This window comes from Panicum virgatum, chromosome 1K (assembly GCF_016808335.1).
Source record: "Panicum virgatum strain AP13 chromosome 1K, P.virgatum_v5, whole genome shotgun sequence".
In the NCBI taxonomy this organism is placed as follows: Eukaryota; Viridiplantae; Streptophyta; class Magnoliopsida; order Poales; family Poaceae; genus Panicum; species Panicum virgatum.
In genome coordinates this window covers 45,396,117-45,408,397 of record NC_053136.1, presented here as the reverse complement: position 1 = coordinate 45,408,397, position 12,281 = coordinate 45,396,117, and the positions used below count along the sequence as shown (strand labels likewise).

The window sequence follows — 12,281 nt, the reverse complement described above, 5'->3', positions numbered from 1 at the left end:
CTATGACGGACCCCGCTCCTCGTCACCATCGGCAGCGAGGTCGGAGGCGAGGGAACGGGGGCCGCAAATGGTGGCGGCGGCGGCGTCGCCCCTCGGCTCCTTTCTTTCGCGAAGCAGGCAGAGAGAGGTTGGGACGTGGGGGATAGTCACCGGCGGGGGTTAGGCTCTGTGCTAGTAACACGTTACTCGCAAGGGGCCTCTCCCTCTGCTTGCTCGTTGCTCCCCATCCAATGATTCCTCTCCGTCCCGGCTCCGCGAGGAGAGGGACGGCCATGTGAGGCGCCCATATCATTATTCAACCCCCATCTCAATTATTAGCCCCCTCCCTGTCTCATGATTGTTTTAAAGTCTTAAAAAAGCTACCCCTAGCACCCTCATTACTTTACTAATTAGGACCCTACTGATTATTAATTACTTCCAGCGAAATTTTAATCTGGTGAGGGGAGGAGGAGCCAAAGTTTTGCACAGGTCAGGTAATGGGTAAAGGGGGTCAGGGAAGACGTAAAGGTGGTCCAGCCCCGGGCCCACATGTCATGGACGCAGGCGGCGCGTGTATTTGGAGACAGTTGTGGCTGCGCTCACGGAGAGGCGAAGGCGTCGCCAGCGAGTATATAAGGATGTTGGTATGGGGCGGGTGTCACATTGCTCGGCGGCCCGCACATTCACTTTGCCTTCGCTTTTAGCCTCAGTGCTGTAACTTGCAAGGGACGTCGAGGAGGAGGGGGTGTACAAGAACAGAGCTTGCTCGCCCGCCGCGCCACCCGGAGGACGAGGCCGGCGGCCACCGGCGGGGGGATGGCGTCCAGGTGCTTCTTCCCCAGGGACGCGGCCGCGGACGCCCGGCACCAGTCCAAGGCGGCGGCGGCGGCGCTCGAGCAGCTGCACCACGGTGGCCGCCTCCTGTCGCGGGAGGACGTCGGCGGCGCGGTGCGCGTCAAGATCGTCGTCAGCAAGCGCGAGCTCAAGCAGATGGTCGCCGCGCTCGGCGACGGGGCCGGCGCGGTTACCGCGGCGGCGGCGGCCACCGGCGAGCGGCGCCGTCAGCGCGCGGCGGCGGGCGCCGGGCCGGGCGCCGAGCAGAGGCTGCAGTCGCTCCGGCGGCGCAGCATGCGGCGGGCGGCCGAGGCGGCGCGCCGGATGCAGGCGAGCGGGGAGTGGGAGCCCGGCCTGCAGAGCATCCCCGAGGAGGTCTACTGATCGCCGCCGCTCCGCTAGTAGACGAACGGATGGCTAGTAATCCCTTGACTAATTATGGGTTGGGTGCGTTTTGATCATCGCTAAGTGCTAGATGTATGTGTACATTGCTCCGGACCCTGCTTATCATGGGCTCCAATGGCTGCTTAATCGTCCTCCGCGAGTTTGTGCATTTTGCCCTGTGAATTTTTTTTCTTTTTGGTATGAACCAGAAAGGGAGGAAAGATCGAGATGTGTTTTGGACCTTGCGACACAATGCAAGTGCTGATGGCTGATGAACTGGTCCCAAATTCGGCATCCAACCTGCTGTGAACTTGTGATTTGGGAATGACTGGTGGTGTGAGCAGGTTGCTCAGGGGAGTAGCAAGCTACCAGGATTGCTTCTGTTTTTCCTCTTGTCCGGCACTGAGATTTTACGGTGTCGCCATGCTAGCTATGCCACCGTGAACCCGTGAGCGAAATGGTGATCCGTGAATCCGGCACATGTACATGTCCTTTTTTTTTACTGCGGACAAATAGTACCCTGTTCTGTTGTTTTGCCTTTCGGTTGGGCACGGAACATAACCAAAAGTATCAGTGGTTAGGAGCGGAGCAAAGGGAAGAACCGGTGGCGAGATTCCATCGCACATGGCCAGATGGGGCTGTCCTATTAAAGAAAACATGGTCTCTTGTTCTTCCTGGTATCCACTAGTTGGCTGTAAGCTTGCTGCCATGTTGTGGTTGCGGTTGCCGCTGTACGGGCCGGGCCTCGCTTTTCCCCTCTGCATTATTTTGGGTTTTCGAATCAAAATAAGGTGACCAGATGCATAACCTATGTTTGTGTTGAGATTTTACAACGGAGCACACTAGCGTGTGCCGCTGCTTTCGGTTGGGGGCTGATGTGCAGTTTCAGCTTTATTTCAAGTAGCGTACAAATAGTTAAGTTAAAACTGACAAGCGTTTTAGAAGTATATCATGGTCTTTATTCCGACCTTTTAGGTAGTTCAGAGTTTAAACATCAGGAAAATGGGGTTCACCAGAAAAATGTCTTTCTGTGTGAAAATAATGCACACTCCACTTGCCATCTATTCCTGTATGCTTCACACTGCCATAATACGGTCTCGACCAGTCTTGTACTCCATACAAGCGGTACAAATTTGGGCAGGCCTATGAATTGAAAGTTTGTCAAACACAACAGTCCTGACGCCAACAAATCATTGGGAACTTTTGACGATCTGCAATCATGGTCTCGTCGGAGCCTGAACCTCTGAACAAACCTCTCCAACGATCCGCCTGCTTTCAATCCGTGACAGTACCGTCAGGCCAGACCTCCATCTCCATCAGTCGCCCCACGAACCACCGTTCCGCTGCCGGCCCAGCTCGCGGCAAGGGTTCGGCAGCATTCATGCCCCCGCTTTCGCCTTCTGTACTGCGCCATTGACGACGTGGAAACGCACCACCACGCAGCGACCGGCTCCTGCTCGGTTGCTTCCGTCCCACGCTCGCGATTTTCCTTGCACACCGATCGATCGAGCTGCTGCTGCTGCTGACAGCCGACAACGCGGCGCCGATCGAACTCGCGTTCTGACTCCTTGAAGCGGAGAGATTTTTCCAGCACGAGCGAGCAGGGGCGGATCGCCCTCCTCCTCCTCCTCCTCCTCGAAGCGGAGCAGGACGACGCGCCGCGTCGGTTTGTGCAGACACGCGCGTGGGGGATAGAAACATTTGCCGCCGCGCGATGACTGCGTCCGGCCTCGAGAGCGGCGAAGGCGATGACCGGAGGCCTGCGCTCCTGAATCTAGGAGCATCTTGGAGTCTGCGAACTCCGCGAGCAGAGAGCGTACGGGTTGCTCGTGTTGACATTGAGACAATGAGACTGCTGGCCGCGTCTCTTCCCCATGTTCTCGTTGCTGGTTTACTATACTCCCCTATGGCTGCTGCAACGAACCTACGTCTTCTAGACCTGGAAGTTCGCACACGGTAGGTCAACGCTGAGGAGCAATGCTGCTATTATACTAAGTGGATCAGCGCGCATAATCTAATTCTAGTACCATGCTCGACTTTTCACTTGATAGCGTGGATCAATGGCAGCGTGATCACATGGTTTGCTCCAAAAGTGCATGCAATTCAATACTACGAATCCAAGTACAGTCCTCTTGGACACAACTTCTGCTCGTGTTGAAGACAATTCGGTGGAGAAGGTAAAGCACCCATGAATGCAAATGCACCGGCATGTCCAAAAAATATCGAGGGGAAATTTAACAATTACCAGGAAATGACTATGAATATGGGCCAAAAGTTTCTTTTTTTTCCCAGATATGTCAGCCCAAAGAAGCAGACCACGCCCGAACTCCCTTCCCTCAGGCCGACAGACTAGCCCAGGGCCTGATATCTTCCTGACCCAGCTCAAATCCTCCTTTGTCTCGTCTGTCCAGCTACAGCTAGGTGCGTTGTGAACACCGAACAAGCCCCAAATCTGGGGGCGGTGCTTGTCAAAAAAAAAAAAAAGAGTTTGGTGGCGGTGATCTGCGGGGCAGGCAAGCAGCGCAGCCGAGAGAAGTGAGAAGCTCAGAAGCAGGAGGCGGCGGCGGCCGACAGCAGCCCGCAGCAAGGAGATATCCGGGCATCGGACCTGGTCGCGGCGGAGCGGGCATACGGCGGCGCGGCTGCAAGTTGGTTAGTGACTGCGGCTTGCTCTAGTTTTTTCAATTCCTATTGATCTGGAGCTAGCACCCGTAGCTAACTTTAGGGATTTGGAATTTCTAAATAGGCAATTGAACACCATGGGATCTGGTACCCAAGCACGGCTGAACTTGCACGTGTGAGCATTAGGTGTTTGTTGAAATGCATCAGATATTCAGATGAGATGATGCATCCGCTGCCGTGCATATCTGTATGTAGAATTACTGAAAACAGTTTTCCTCTGAGGCAGGCCATTGAGCACTAAAATTAAGACTAGTAACAGGATGCCCATGCGATGCCACGGTTAAAGCTCTGTTAATTTGCTTTTGAAATTCAAATAGTTTTGAATATCTTTTTTCACTCAACCTATCTCTACATTTCTGCTATGGAAACACATATAATTTTGATTTACTTTGATTTCAGCCATAGTATATTTGGTTCTACTACCTGTTTGATTTTAGCCTGATTGCTCAAGAGAATGGCGCAAGAGAATCCAGAGACAAAATAGTTACAACTCTTAATATATTGATGCGCAGCTCACCTGTGCGTTCGAGAAAAAAAAATAGTTACAAGCTCTAGGGAGAGGTGTGTTGCGGCTCAGTATGTTGTCACCAACACTAACGTGTGGGGGGAGAGCTGTCGTGGGGGTTGGTGTGGACATGCCACCATCCTATCACCACCAGCGGCAATGTTTATTGTAGTGAAGATACTATTGTGAGCTTATCTTAGGCAACTTACACTGATTGTTCGGTGGGAAGTGATGGAAAGTTGATTGCCCTTGGTAAAATCCTCCATGTCAACATGCTTTAGCTAGATCCTTAGTATATATAATTTTTTCATTCATGAAGAACATAAGCTCTTGAAGCACTTGTTTCCGTTGTTCATGAGAAAAATTGAAGATGGGAGACTTTGTTGAGACTATGCATAGTTTTTTTGCATTATTTATCCTTAGCAAGTGCTGTGCGGTGATGCCTAACTTTTGCGGTATAAATGTGTAATTTACCTGTCTGTAGTTGGTGAATTTCGACTACAGATGTTTAAAACTTTTCTTAGTATGCATGATATACTTGTGTGCCATATGTACAGATGTCAAACATAATGTTAACTTCAAGCACTTGAAGGTTATATGACCGTATGCATCTTGTTTTTATTGAATTTCCAGTTTGCTGGGAGGTTTCACATGACATGATCATTATTTGGCTTAAGTTGTTCTTGAATGACGCATTTCATGGATTTACGGGCTTTCATCTTGCGTGCACGTGTCTTAAAGCTTTATAGTCAGGCATTGCGAATTATTCGTCGAGCCCCTGAACATGCCCAAGGTTAGGCTCCTTGCTTATTTTACTCTACTGTATGTGCTGCTATATTTTAAGGTGCAACTAATTAATTATTCATGGACATGGTTTGTCTAGATGAGTTGAGGCAGACCACAAGGGCCGAGTTTGAAAAATATCGCCACTGTGATGATACTCAAAAGATTAGGTTTTTGATTAGTGAAGGGAAGCAGAGACTAAAAGGTCTTGGTGAACTGCTTGACATGACAGGGCACAGCTAATCTGGGTTGCATCCTGGGCCTTGCTACTTATTCAGATCATTCCAAAATTCATGCAGTCTAAATTGTTTGAACTGATCACTTTAATAAGGAACAGCACTGTATGTGATGATTTTTGGGCAATTTTCTGTAACAAAATTGTTAGGGGATGCAGAACATAGTTGTATTGAGTGGATAGTTAATTGATGATTCACACTTCTTCACAAATCTTTGTAGTCTTCTGTTGTGTGAGTGTTTCCATACTGAGAAATACTGCGATCGCTTTACTTTCAAAACATGCTCATCAAAGTCCCAGAAACATATATATCCTTTACAACATTTATATTTTTGTTCCTTTTTTTTACGATTTTTTTGTTGTTGTACCCGAGTGACTTCCTTTACTTGATCATGTGACCCCATAAGGCAAAACAGGTTCTTTACACAGAGCCAGCACCCAGCAGGCCGGCATTCACTGACTGGGTGCTGGCGGCATTAGCGATATTATTTCATAAGAACAAGGTCTTTGGTTGGCAAACGTATATCTGGAAGGACAGCGTTCACCGTGCAAAAGTAAGCAGATCATCAGACATTTAAGTAGTTACTTGATCATCAAAGTTATACAATAACGCAGACGAGAGTGCTAGACTTGATTTGGAGCAGCGTCAGTGTCAGTTGGTAGTTTGTTGAACTGTACTGAGCTTGGTATAGCCTACAAGCTGCAAGGTGCAAGCAAACAGATTGACTAGACTGAAATTTGTATAGCTTGACAGCGTTGAGCAATGGAACACTCTGAATCAAATAAAACATGGAGCCAAATAAAGGGTCTGCATATCAACTGATTCTGAGAAGCTTTGAGCACCAAACTCTGGTAATACAGTTACTGTAGAAAGTGACGTTCTAAACTCGGAAAGTGACTGCGCAGGGACTTAATAACCATGAAAGTTATCAGAAGATTAAAACTGTCATTCCCAGTATCTCAATCCGGGACTTAATACTAACCATGAAAGTTTAAAACTGGCATTCTTGAGTATCCCAATTCCCAATCCTGCAGTACTACACAGTACAGAACTATACAAGGCACAATCTCTGAGAACCACTTCTGCAGAAGTTTCAGCTGAAAAAGGTGCAGATTCTACAGTTGCTGTCATTCCATTTGCTGATCACAGATCAAAGGCAGAACAAACGAAAATAATACTTTTGACATCGTGAGGATCAGGTCAGATTACTGATTCTGTTAATAGATTACTAACAAAAACTTCAACTTGCGGCACCATAGGAACCAAGCTTTCAAGTTTCAGCTTCAGAAACACCCTGTTCGATACGAGGCTCATCAACATTTCCATTAATAAAAACGGAAATACCCAGTTCCATCCAGCATTACAGAGCGAACAGAGAGAGCAGAGTGGGAAAGTTTTCGGCCCAAACAGACCTACCTGATTCAAGATAGTCCGGGCTAGGGGGCATACCCCGGGATTCCTAGGGTACGAACGACCAAAAGAACTAGTCTGAAGCTTTAGAAACAAAGACAGATTATGCAATCCCACAAACATTGGCATAATCAATTCAGCTCGTTCATCGGGAAGACTAACTCTGTCGAAATGTGATGATCTGTTACAAGAATAAGAAATAAAACCTGCAAAACCTACTGATCTGGAACAGGAATTCGAGGATCGAATCGATGAACATGCAATCCCGTCCAAGAATCCTTCACAAAATCAAGTAGCCGCCAAGAATTCATCAAGAATCGTTCTCCACAAGTGCGAAACCGACGAGAGTTCATCAAGAAGGCTTCTTGATCGACGATCAGAACCCAACCAAGAATTCGTCAAGAACCAAGAACTGACCCGCCACAGGCGCCAGAGAAGACGCCGCCCCCACCTCACGAATCCCAGCCGGTCTTTGGCGACCGCGGCGAGGACGCGGGCGCCCGCGGCGGCGCGGCCCAGACGTTGCATACAGGGCAGCGCGGCGAGATGGCGAGCCACCGGTCGACGCAGTCCTGGTGGAAGGCGCGGTTGCAGCCGGGGAGCACGCGTACGGCGCGGCCGGGCTCCATGGCGTCAAGGCAGATCGGGCAGAGCGCCTCCCCCTCCTCCTCCTTCTCCCCGCCATCCGTGGACTCCAGCACGGCGACCCCGCCGAGCCGCATCAGCTCCGCCTCCGAGAGCCCGTTCTTGCCGTCCTCCTCGTCCTCCTCCTCGGACGCCGCCTGGGGCGTGGGCGGCGGGGTCCGGGGCGCGCGGCCCCGCGCCACGGCGTCGAAGAGGTAGCAGAGCCAGACGCCGAGCACCCCGAGCATGCTGATGGCGAGCGACGCCACGGCCAGGGACACCGCCCACACCTGCGCCATCTTTCTCGCTCGCTCCTCTCCCCTCTCCCCTTGATCGCTACGCTTGTTCCGTCGGTCGGTCGGTCGGTGTTTGTGGCGTGACCGTTGTGGAATCGCACAGATGCGGAGCAGGTGGCCTTAAATGCTATCGCACCGGGACTAGTGGGTCAATGGGCATAAGCCTAAATGCTATCGCACCGGCTGGGTCAATGGGCATAAGCCTATTTTAACCCAAAGAAAATCCCAAAGAAAATCAGGTGGGAAGAAGAGGAAGCAGCCCGGCCCAGCTTAATAATGAGTCCAACTAGAAAAGAGTTCGCGAGTATACCTGGGCATGGGTCACCCGACCCGAACAACCCGATCCAACCCGCCCGAAAAAAACCCGACCCGACCCGACCCGAGCTACGTGGCGGGTGGGCGCGGGCCGTATTTTTTGACCCGCAACAATCAACGGGCCGGGCACGGACCGTGATTTTTGACCCAAAACCCAACCCAACCCGAAAAACCCAACCCAAATGCCAAAAAACCCGACCCAACCCGAAAAAACCCCGACCCGACACGCCCGCGCAGGGTGCACGGGTCAACCCGACCCGACCCGGTGATAGGTACGGGTCGGGCGCGGGCCGTCCTATGCGACCCGTGACCCGGCCTTGACCCGACCCGAACCCGACCCGACCCGACCCGACATTTGCCCAGGTCTATTCGCGAGGCATAGCTGATGGACTCGGTTTCTTGCCAAGTAAAAACACGAGGATCCCAAGTTCCCAGCACAAACTGAAGGGGGGAGGAGAACCTCGAGCAGCGCAGCCATAACGAAGCAGGGGGCGAAGAAGATGAAGGACGAGAACAGAAAGCGGTTGGATTTGCTCCTGCGCATCATCCTCATATCCATCGTGAGCACCCACCTTCAACCACCCCTCCCTTCCACTCCCCTCTGTTGGGATCTTATCTTCTTAGATGCCCAAATATGGAGCATGAACAGTATGAAAATGACAATGAAAGTAAGCACTCAATTCTCCAGTAATAACCAGAAAATTCAACCTTTCACACTGTGGAGAGAGGGGGCTATTTATACCCTAGCCCTCGGCCAGGTTTTTCTAAATTTCCCCCTACCAACTCATTTACAACTCACTTATAGCCGATTTCGGGGTAAAATTACAAGGTTAGAGGTGTACAAATCCGACCTGCTCACGTATTCACGTTTTACACGCACGCTTACACCCGACGAAGGTCTTCGTGTCCTTCGGGGTACTTCGGAGGTCACGGCCCTGAAGGTTCTGTCTTCGAGCGATCAGCCGTCGCCTTCGTTCCCGAAGGCGATCCCATTGGTCCCGAAGGTCCTGATCTTTAAGCTTGTGCATCTGAGTAACCATTCGTCACCTTCGGCCACCCGAAGGTGAGCTCCCTGGCTTGGGCGATCTCAGGAGCGACCGTCGCCCTTCGGGTATGCTCGCCTTCCTCTCGTTGGAGCCTTGCAAACGAGTTAGGGAGCATTTCCGAGGGTGGGAGCCTGTCCGAAGGTCCAATCCCCAACAGTAGTCCTTCGAGGGTGAGGTCTGAAGCCGACGGTCCGAACCCACGTTAAAGAAGAAGATTGCGCGTAACCTTCTGGAAGCTCCCGAGGAAAAACGTCTCCCGAACCGTCGGCTGCAACGATCGGTTTTGGTTGTGTACATGTCAGGCTCCGATTGCGTCGCTTGGGCGTCTGACTCCTCGATTTTACCATTGGTACTGTCGCTTTCCCCTGCCTATATAAGTGGAGGGGGGGGGGGGGGGTAAAACCTGTGCCCTCTTGAGCTTTGCTTACCTTCGACGCTTTCTGCTATAAAGCGCTTCTTCCGAAGGTTCCGCTTCGTGCGTGATCAAGCTGCCCGTTTTTCTCGGTGTAAGTAGAATAGCGTTTGATGGCTCGCACTAAGCAAACATCGAGGTTGATCGAAGGTTCGTTTGAACCCTTTTTTCTAATTTGCCTTTTTTCGTTTTTATGTAGATATAGCATTTATTAAGAGGGCGGTTCTCCACGCAGACTCTGATCCCGTTGAACACCCCGAAGGATCCGAGGCCTCGCGTCCGACAGTCCAACAAGATGGGTCCTGAGAAGCGTAAGACCTTGCTCTTCGAGCCATCTGTCGTCTCTCAGAGTACGATCGATTTCTATGTTTCGAAAGGATATTTTCCCGAGGGGCTGTGTCGCCCTCCTGGCCCAGAGGTTTTCCCCGGTGCCTCAGACTGGAGAGGTGGTTATTTTTAAGGATTTTTTTACCGCTAGGTTGCACATTTCGATGGATCCTGTAATTCCGAAGCTACTGAAGCCATTAAACGTGAAGCTTCACCATTTCACACCGAACGGGATAGCAGCGTTGTCGAAATTTTTGTGGGTTGCGAGGATGTTCGGAGGTGGGGTGTTCGTTGATGCCTTTTGTAGACTATTTCAGTTGCACTGTCAGCCTCGGAAGGTTTTTGTGGATGATGATGATGAAGAGAGTGAGGTGCAGAATGGGTGTTACACCTTCGTCCCTCGCAAGTCCAACAAGAAGACAGGCTTGACGAAGGTTGTGCTTGCCACAGCCTAGAAAAATAAATGGGAGGGGTACTGGCTGGGGTACTAGTTTTATGCCAAAATTGGTTTTCCGGATCCCGAGGGTTCGAATGAGGAGAAGTATCTGTTAGCTTCGGATATCGAGCCGTTCGATCACACTTATCAGCCTGCGTTCAACAAGCGTGCGCCAGGCTTTAAACCGTGTGTGGAAGCTTTTATGACGGCCTGTCAAGTTTGCGGGGGCAGAGATGTGGTGGAAGAGTTTTTGGTTGCAGGGATTTGGCCTTTGTCCGCTGGTTGGGCTCCTCGAGGGTTCGAGCGTAAGCGTTTTTCTGGGATGGCGTATGACTTGACCTCTCCAGTTTTCGGTCTTCGGAGACCCAAAGGTTCTAGTGACGAGGTGATTGTTGCCGAGTTGGAGCTGGATGCCTCGGACATCTTGGGACCTTGGAACATGAAGGAATATCTTTCCTTGGTTGAGGTTTGCAAGAGGAACCTTCGTTTGAACAGATGCTTGGCGGAGATGGGCGTGGAGTACGGCCTTCGGCCGGTGCCTGCTAGTGCAGTTCCGAGGATGACGCCTCCGGGCAATGTTGGCTCTGAGGTGGCATCGAAGAAGTCCAAGGGCAAGGCTAAGAAAGAGGAGGTTGGGACTTCGGGCGAAGGTGGCGGAGGGGGTGGTCGTTGTCGCGGGAGAGGGAGGAAGCCTTCGAGCTCGAAGGCTTCGATTGCGAGGGCCGAGAGCGCTAAGAGGAAAGCGCGGGACGAGGAGGTTTCTTCGGGAGATAGTGGTACGCCCTCCTTTATGGAAGAGCTCATGGGGATGGTGGGCGGTGAGATTATAGTTCTCGAAGGGAGGCTTTTTAGATCCTGTTATGATCTTAGCGATGAGTACGGGACCATGCTTTTTGGTTCCGGCCGTCGGGTTGAGGTGGCGAGGGCACTGGTTAACCTTTATTGTCCCCTCGAAGGTATAACAAAACGCCGGAGGATTCAGAGTCTCGTTAGGACTGGCGCCAAGCCTTCGGACCTTCCGAAGCCGTCTGAGCCGAGACCCACCGGGCCTGCGGCCGGTACTCCGAAGGATCCGGCGCCGGTGTCGGCGGTCGCCATTCCTACCCCTGCGGCTGGCATCGAGGAGGGGGAGGTTTTGGTTGGTGAGACGCTGCTCTCTCTTAGGGGCGGGGATATCCCGTGTGGGTCCTCGGCTCCACCTGCGGACAAAGAGCTGGAGATGCTGGAGGGGTGGAACTTCGACGAACCCGGTAAACTTCATTACTTTGTTTTGCGTGGGCACTTGGTTTGTTTGTGACCTTAGGGCCCCCTTTTTGTTTTCTTTGTAGTTGTGTCTGCGTCGATGTAGCAGCTTTTGGCCGTGATGCACGGGCCTGGCACGGCCGGGATTCTCCCCCCTGAAAAGGGTAAGGCGGGGCCTGATTGCGGTTAGCTTTTTTTCAATTTTTGGTGTTCCCGAAGGTGATTTTGTGTTTGATTCAGAGTTTAATGCAGCCGTGGCAGAAACATCGACCTCCGATGCTACCTTCATCGTTGCTGACTTTAGCAAGAAGCTTGCCCAGGCCAGCCGTATTTTGATGCAGAAGGCCAAGGCGGATGCGGACCTTCGGGTCAAGAGTGCCACTAAGAGATTGAGTCTGGCGGACAAACTGCGGCGGGCTGAGGTGGAGATTCTTGCTCTGAAGGATGAAAACATGCAAATGAAGGCCAAGTGTTCGAAGCTAGAGACAACTGCTTCGGACAATGAGAAGGTTCTAGAGAGCCTTCGGAAGACTGTGGAAAGGGACACAAACGAGAAGGCTGCCCTCAAGGGAAGGGTCACCGAATTGGAGAAGGTTCACGCTAAAGTGGGTGAGCTCGAGCAAGTCTTCGTTGAGGTCGCTTCGCGAGCCGAGGGAGTGTACCAAGAGTACAAGAAGGCTCTTGTTGCTCTCGGAGCAAAGCCTCTGCCCTTGCCTGAGCCAGCCGAGGGTTCTCAGGTTATCTTTCAGCTTCTGGACTGGTTGTTGTCG

At 51.6% G+C, this 12,281-nt stretch overlaps 3 protein-coding genes across 3 annotated transcripts; 2 read left to right on the top strand and 1 right to left on the bottom strand.

Moving 5' to 3' along the window:
* The first annotated feature begins 647 nt into the window (after positions 1-647).
* Positions 648-1,516, top strand: LOC120712044. The gene has a single exon (XM_039997741.1). It carries the CDS (start codon positions 796-798, stop codon positions 1,195-1,197), a length of 402 nt encoding a protein of 133 aa, XP_039853675.1. The 5' UTR covers positions 648-795; the 3' UTR covers positions 1,198-1,516.
* A 2,068-nt stretch (positions 1,517-3,584) lies between these two features.
* On the top strand, positions 3,585-5,707 carry LOC120712041. Its single transcript, XM_039997731.1, has 3 exons — positions 3,585-3,849; positions 5,018-5,177; positions 5,268-5,707. Exons 2-3 carry the CDS (start codon positions 5,072-5,074, stop codon positions 5,408-5,410), a joined length of 249 nt encoding a protein of 82 aa, XP_039853665.1. The 5' UTR covers positions 3,585-3,849; positions 5,018-5,071; the 3' UTR covers positions 5,411-5,707.
* A 996-nt stretch (positions 5,708-6,703) lies between these two features.
* Positions 6,704-7,808, bottom strand: LOC120712034 (putative RING-H2 finger protein ATL71). The gene has a single exon (XM_039997721.1). It carries the CDS (start codon positions 7,734-7,736, stop codon positions 7,266-7,268), a length of 471 nt encoding a protein of 156 aa, XP_039853655.1. The 5' UTR covers positions 7,737-7,808; the 3' UTR covers positions 6,704-7,265.
* Between the last annotated feature and the right edge of the window lie 4,473 nt (positions 7,809-12,281).

Bases quoted from the DNA above. Each gene is read 5' to 3' on its own strand.
- LOC120712044 (XM_039997741.1), top strand. From the start codon at position 796: ATGGCGTCCAGGTGCTTCTTCCCCAGGGACGCGGCCGCGGACGCCCGG.
- LOC120712041 (XM_039997731.1), top strand. From the start codon at position 5,072: ATGACGCATTTCATGGATTTACGGGCTTTCATCTTGCGTGCACGTGTC. The intron at 5,178-5,267 runs GTTAGGCTCCTT...TGGTTTGTCTAG, and splicing joins AGCCCCTGAACATGCCCAAG to ATGAGTTGAGGCAGACCACA.
- LOC120712034 (XM_039997721.1), bottom strand. From the start codon at position 7,736: ATGGCGCAGGTGTGGGCGGTGTCCCTGGCCGTGGCGTCGCTCGCCATC.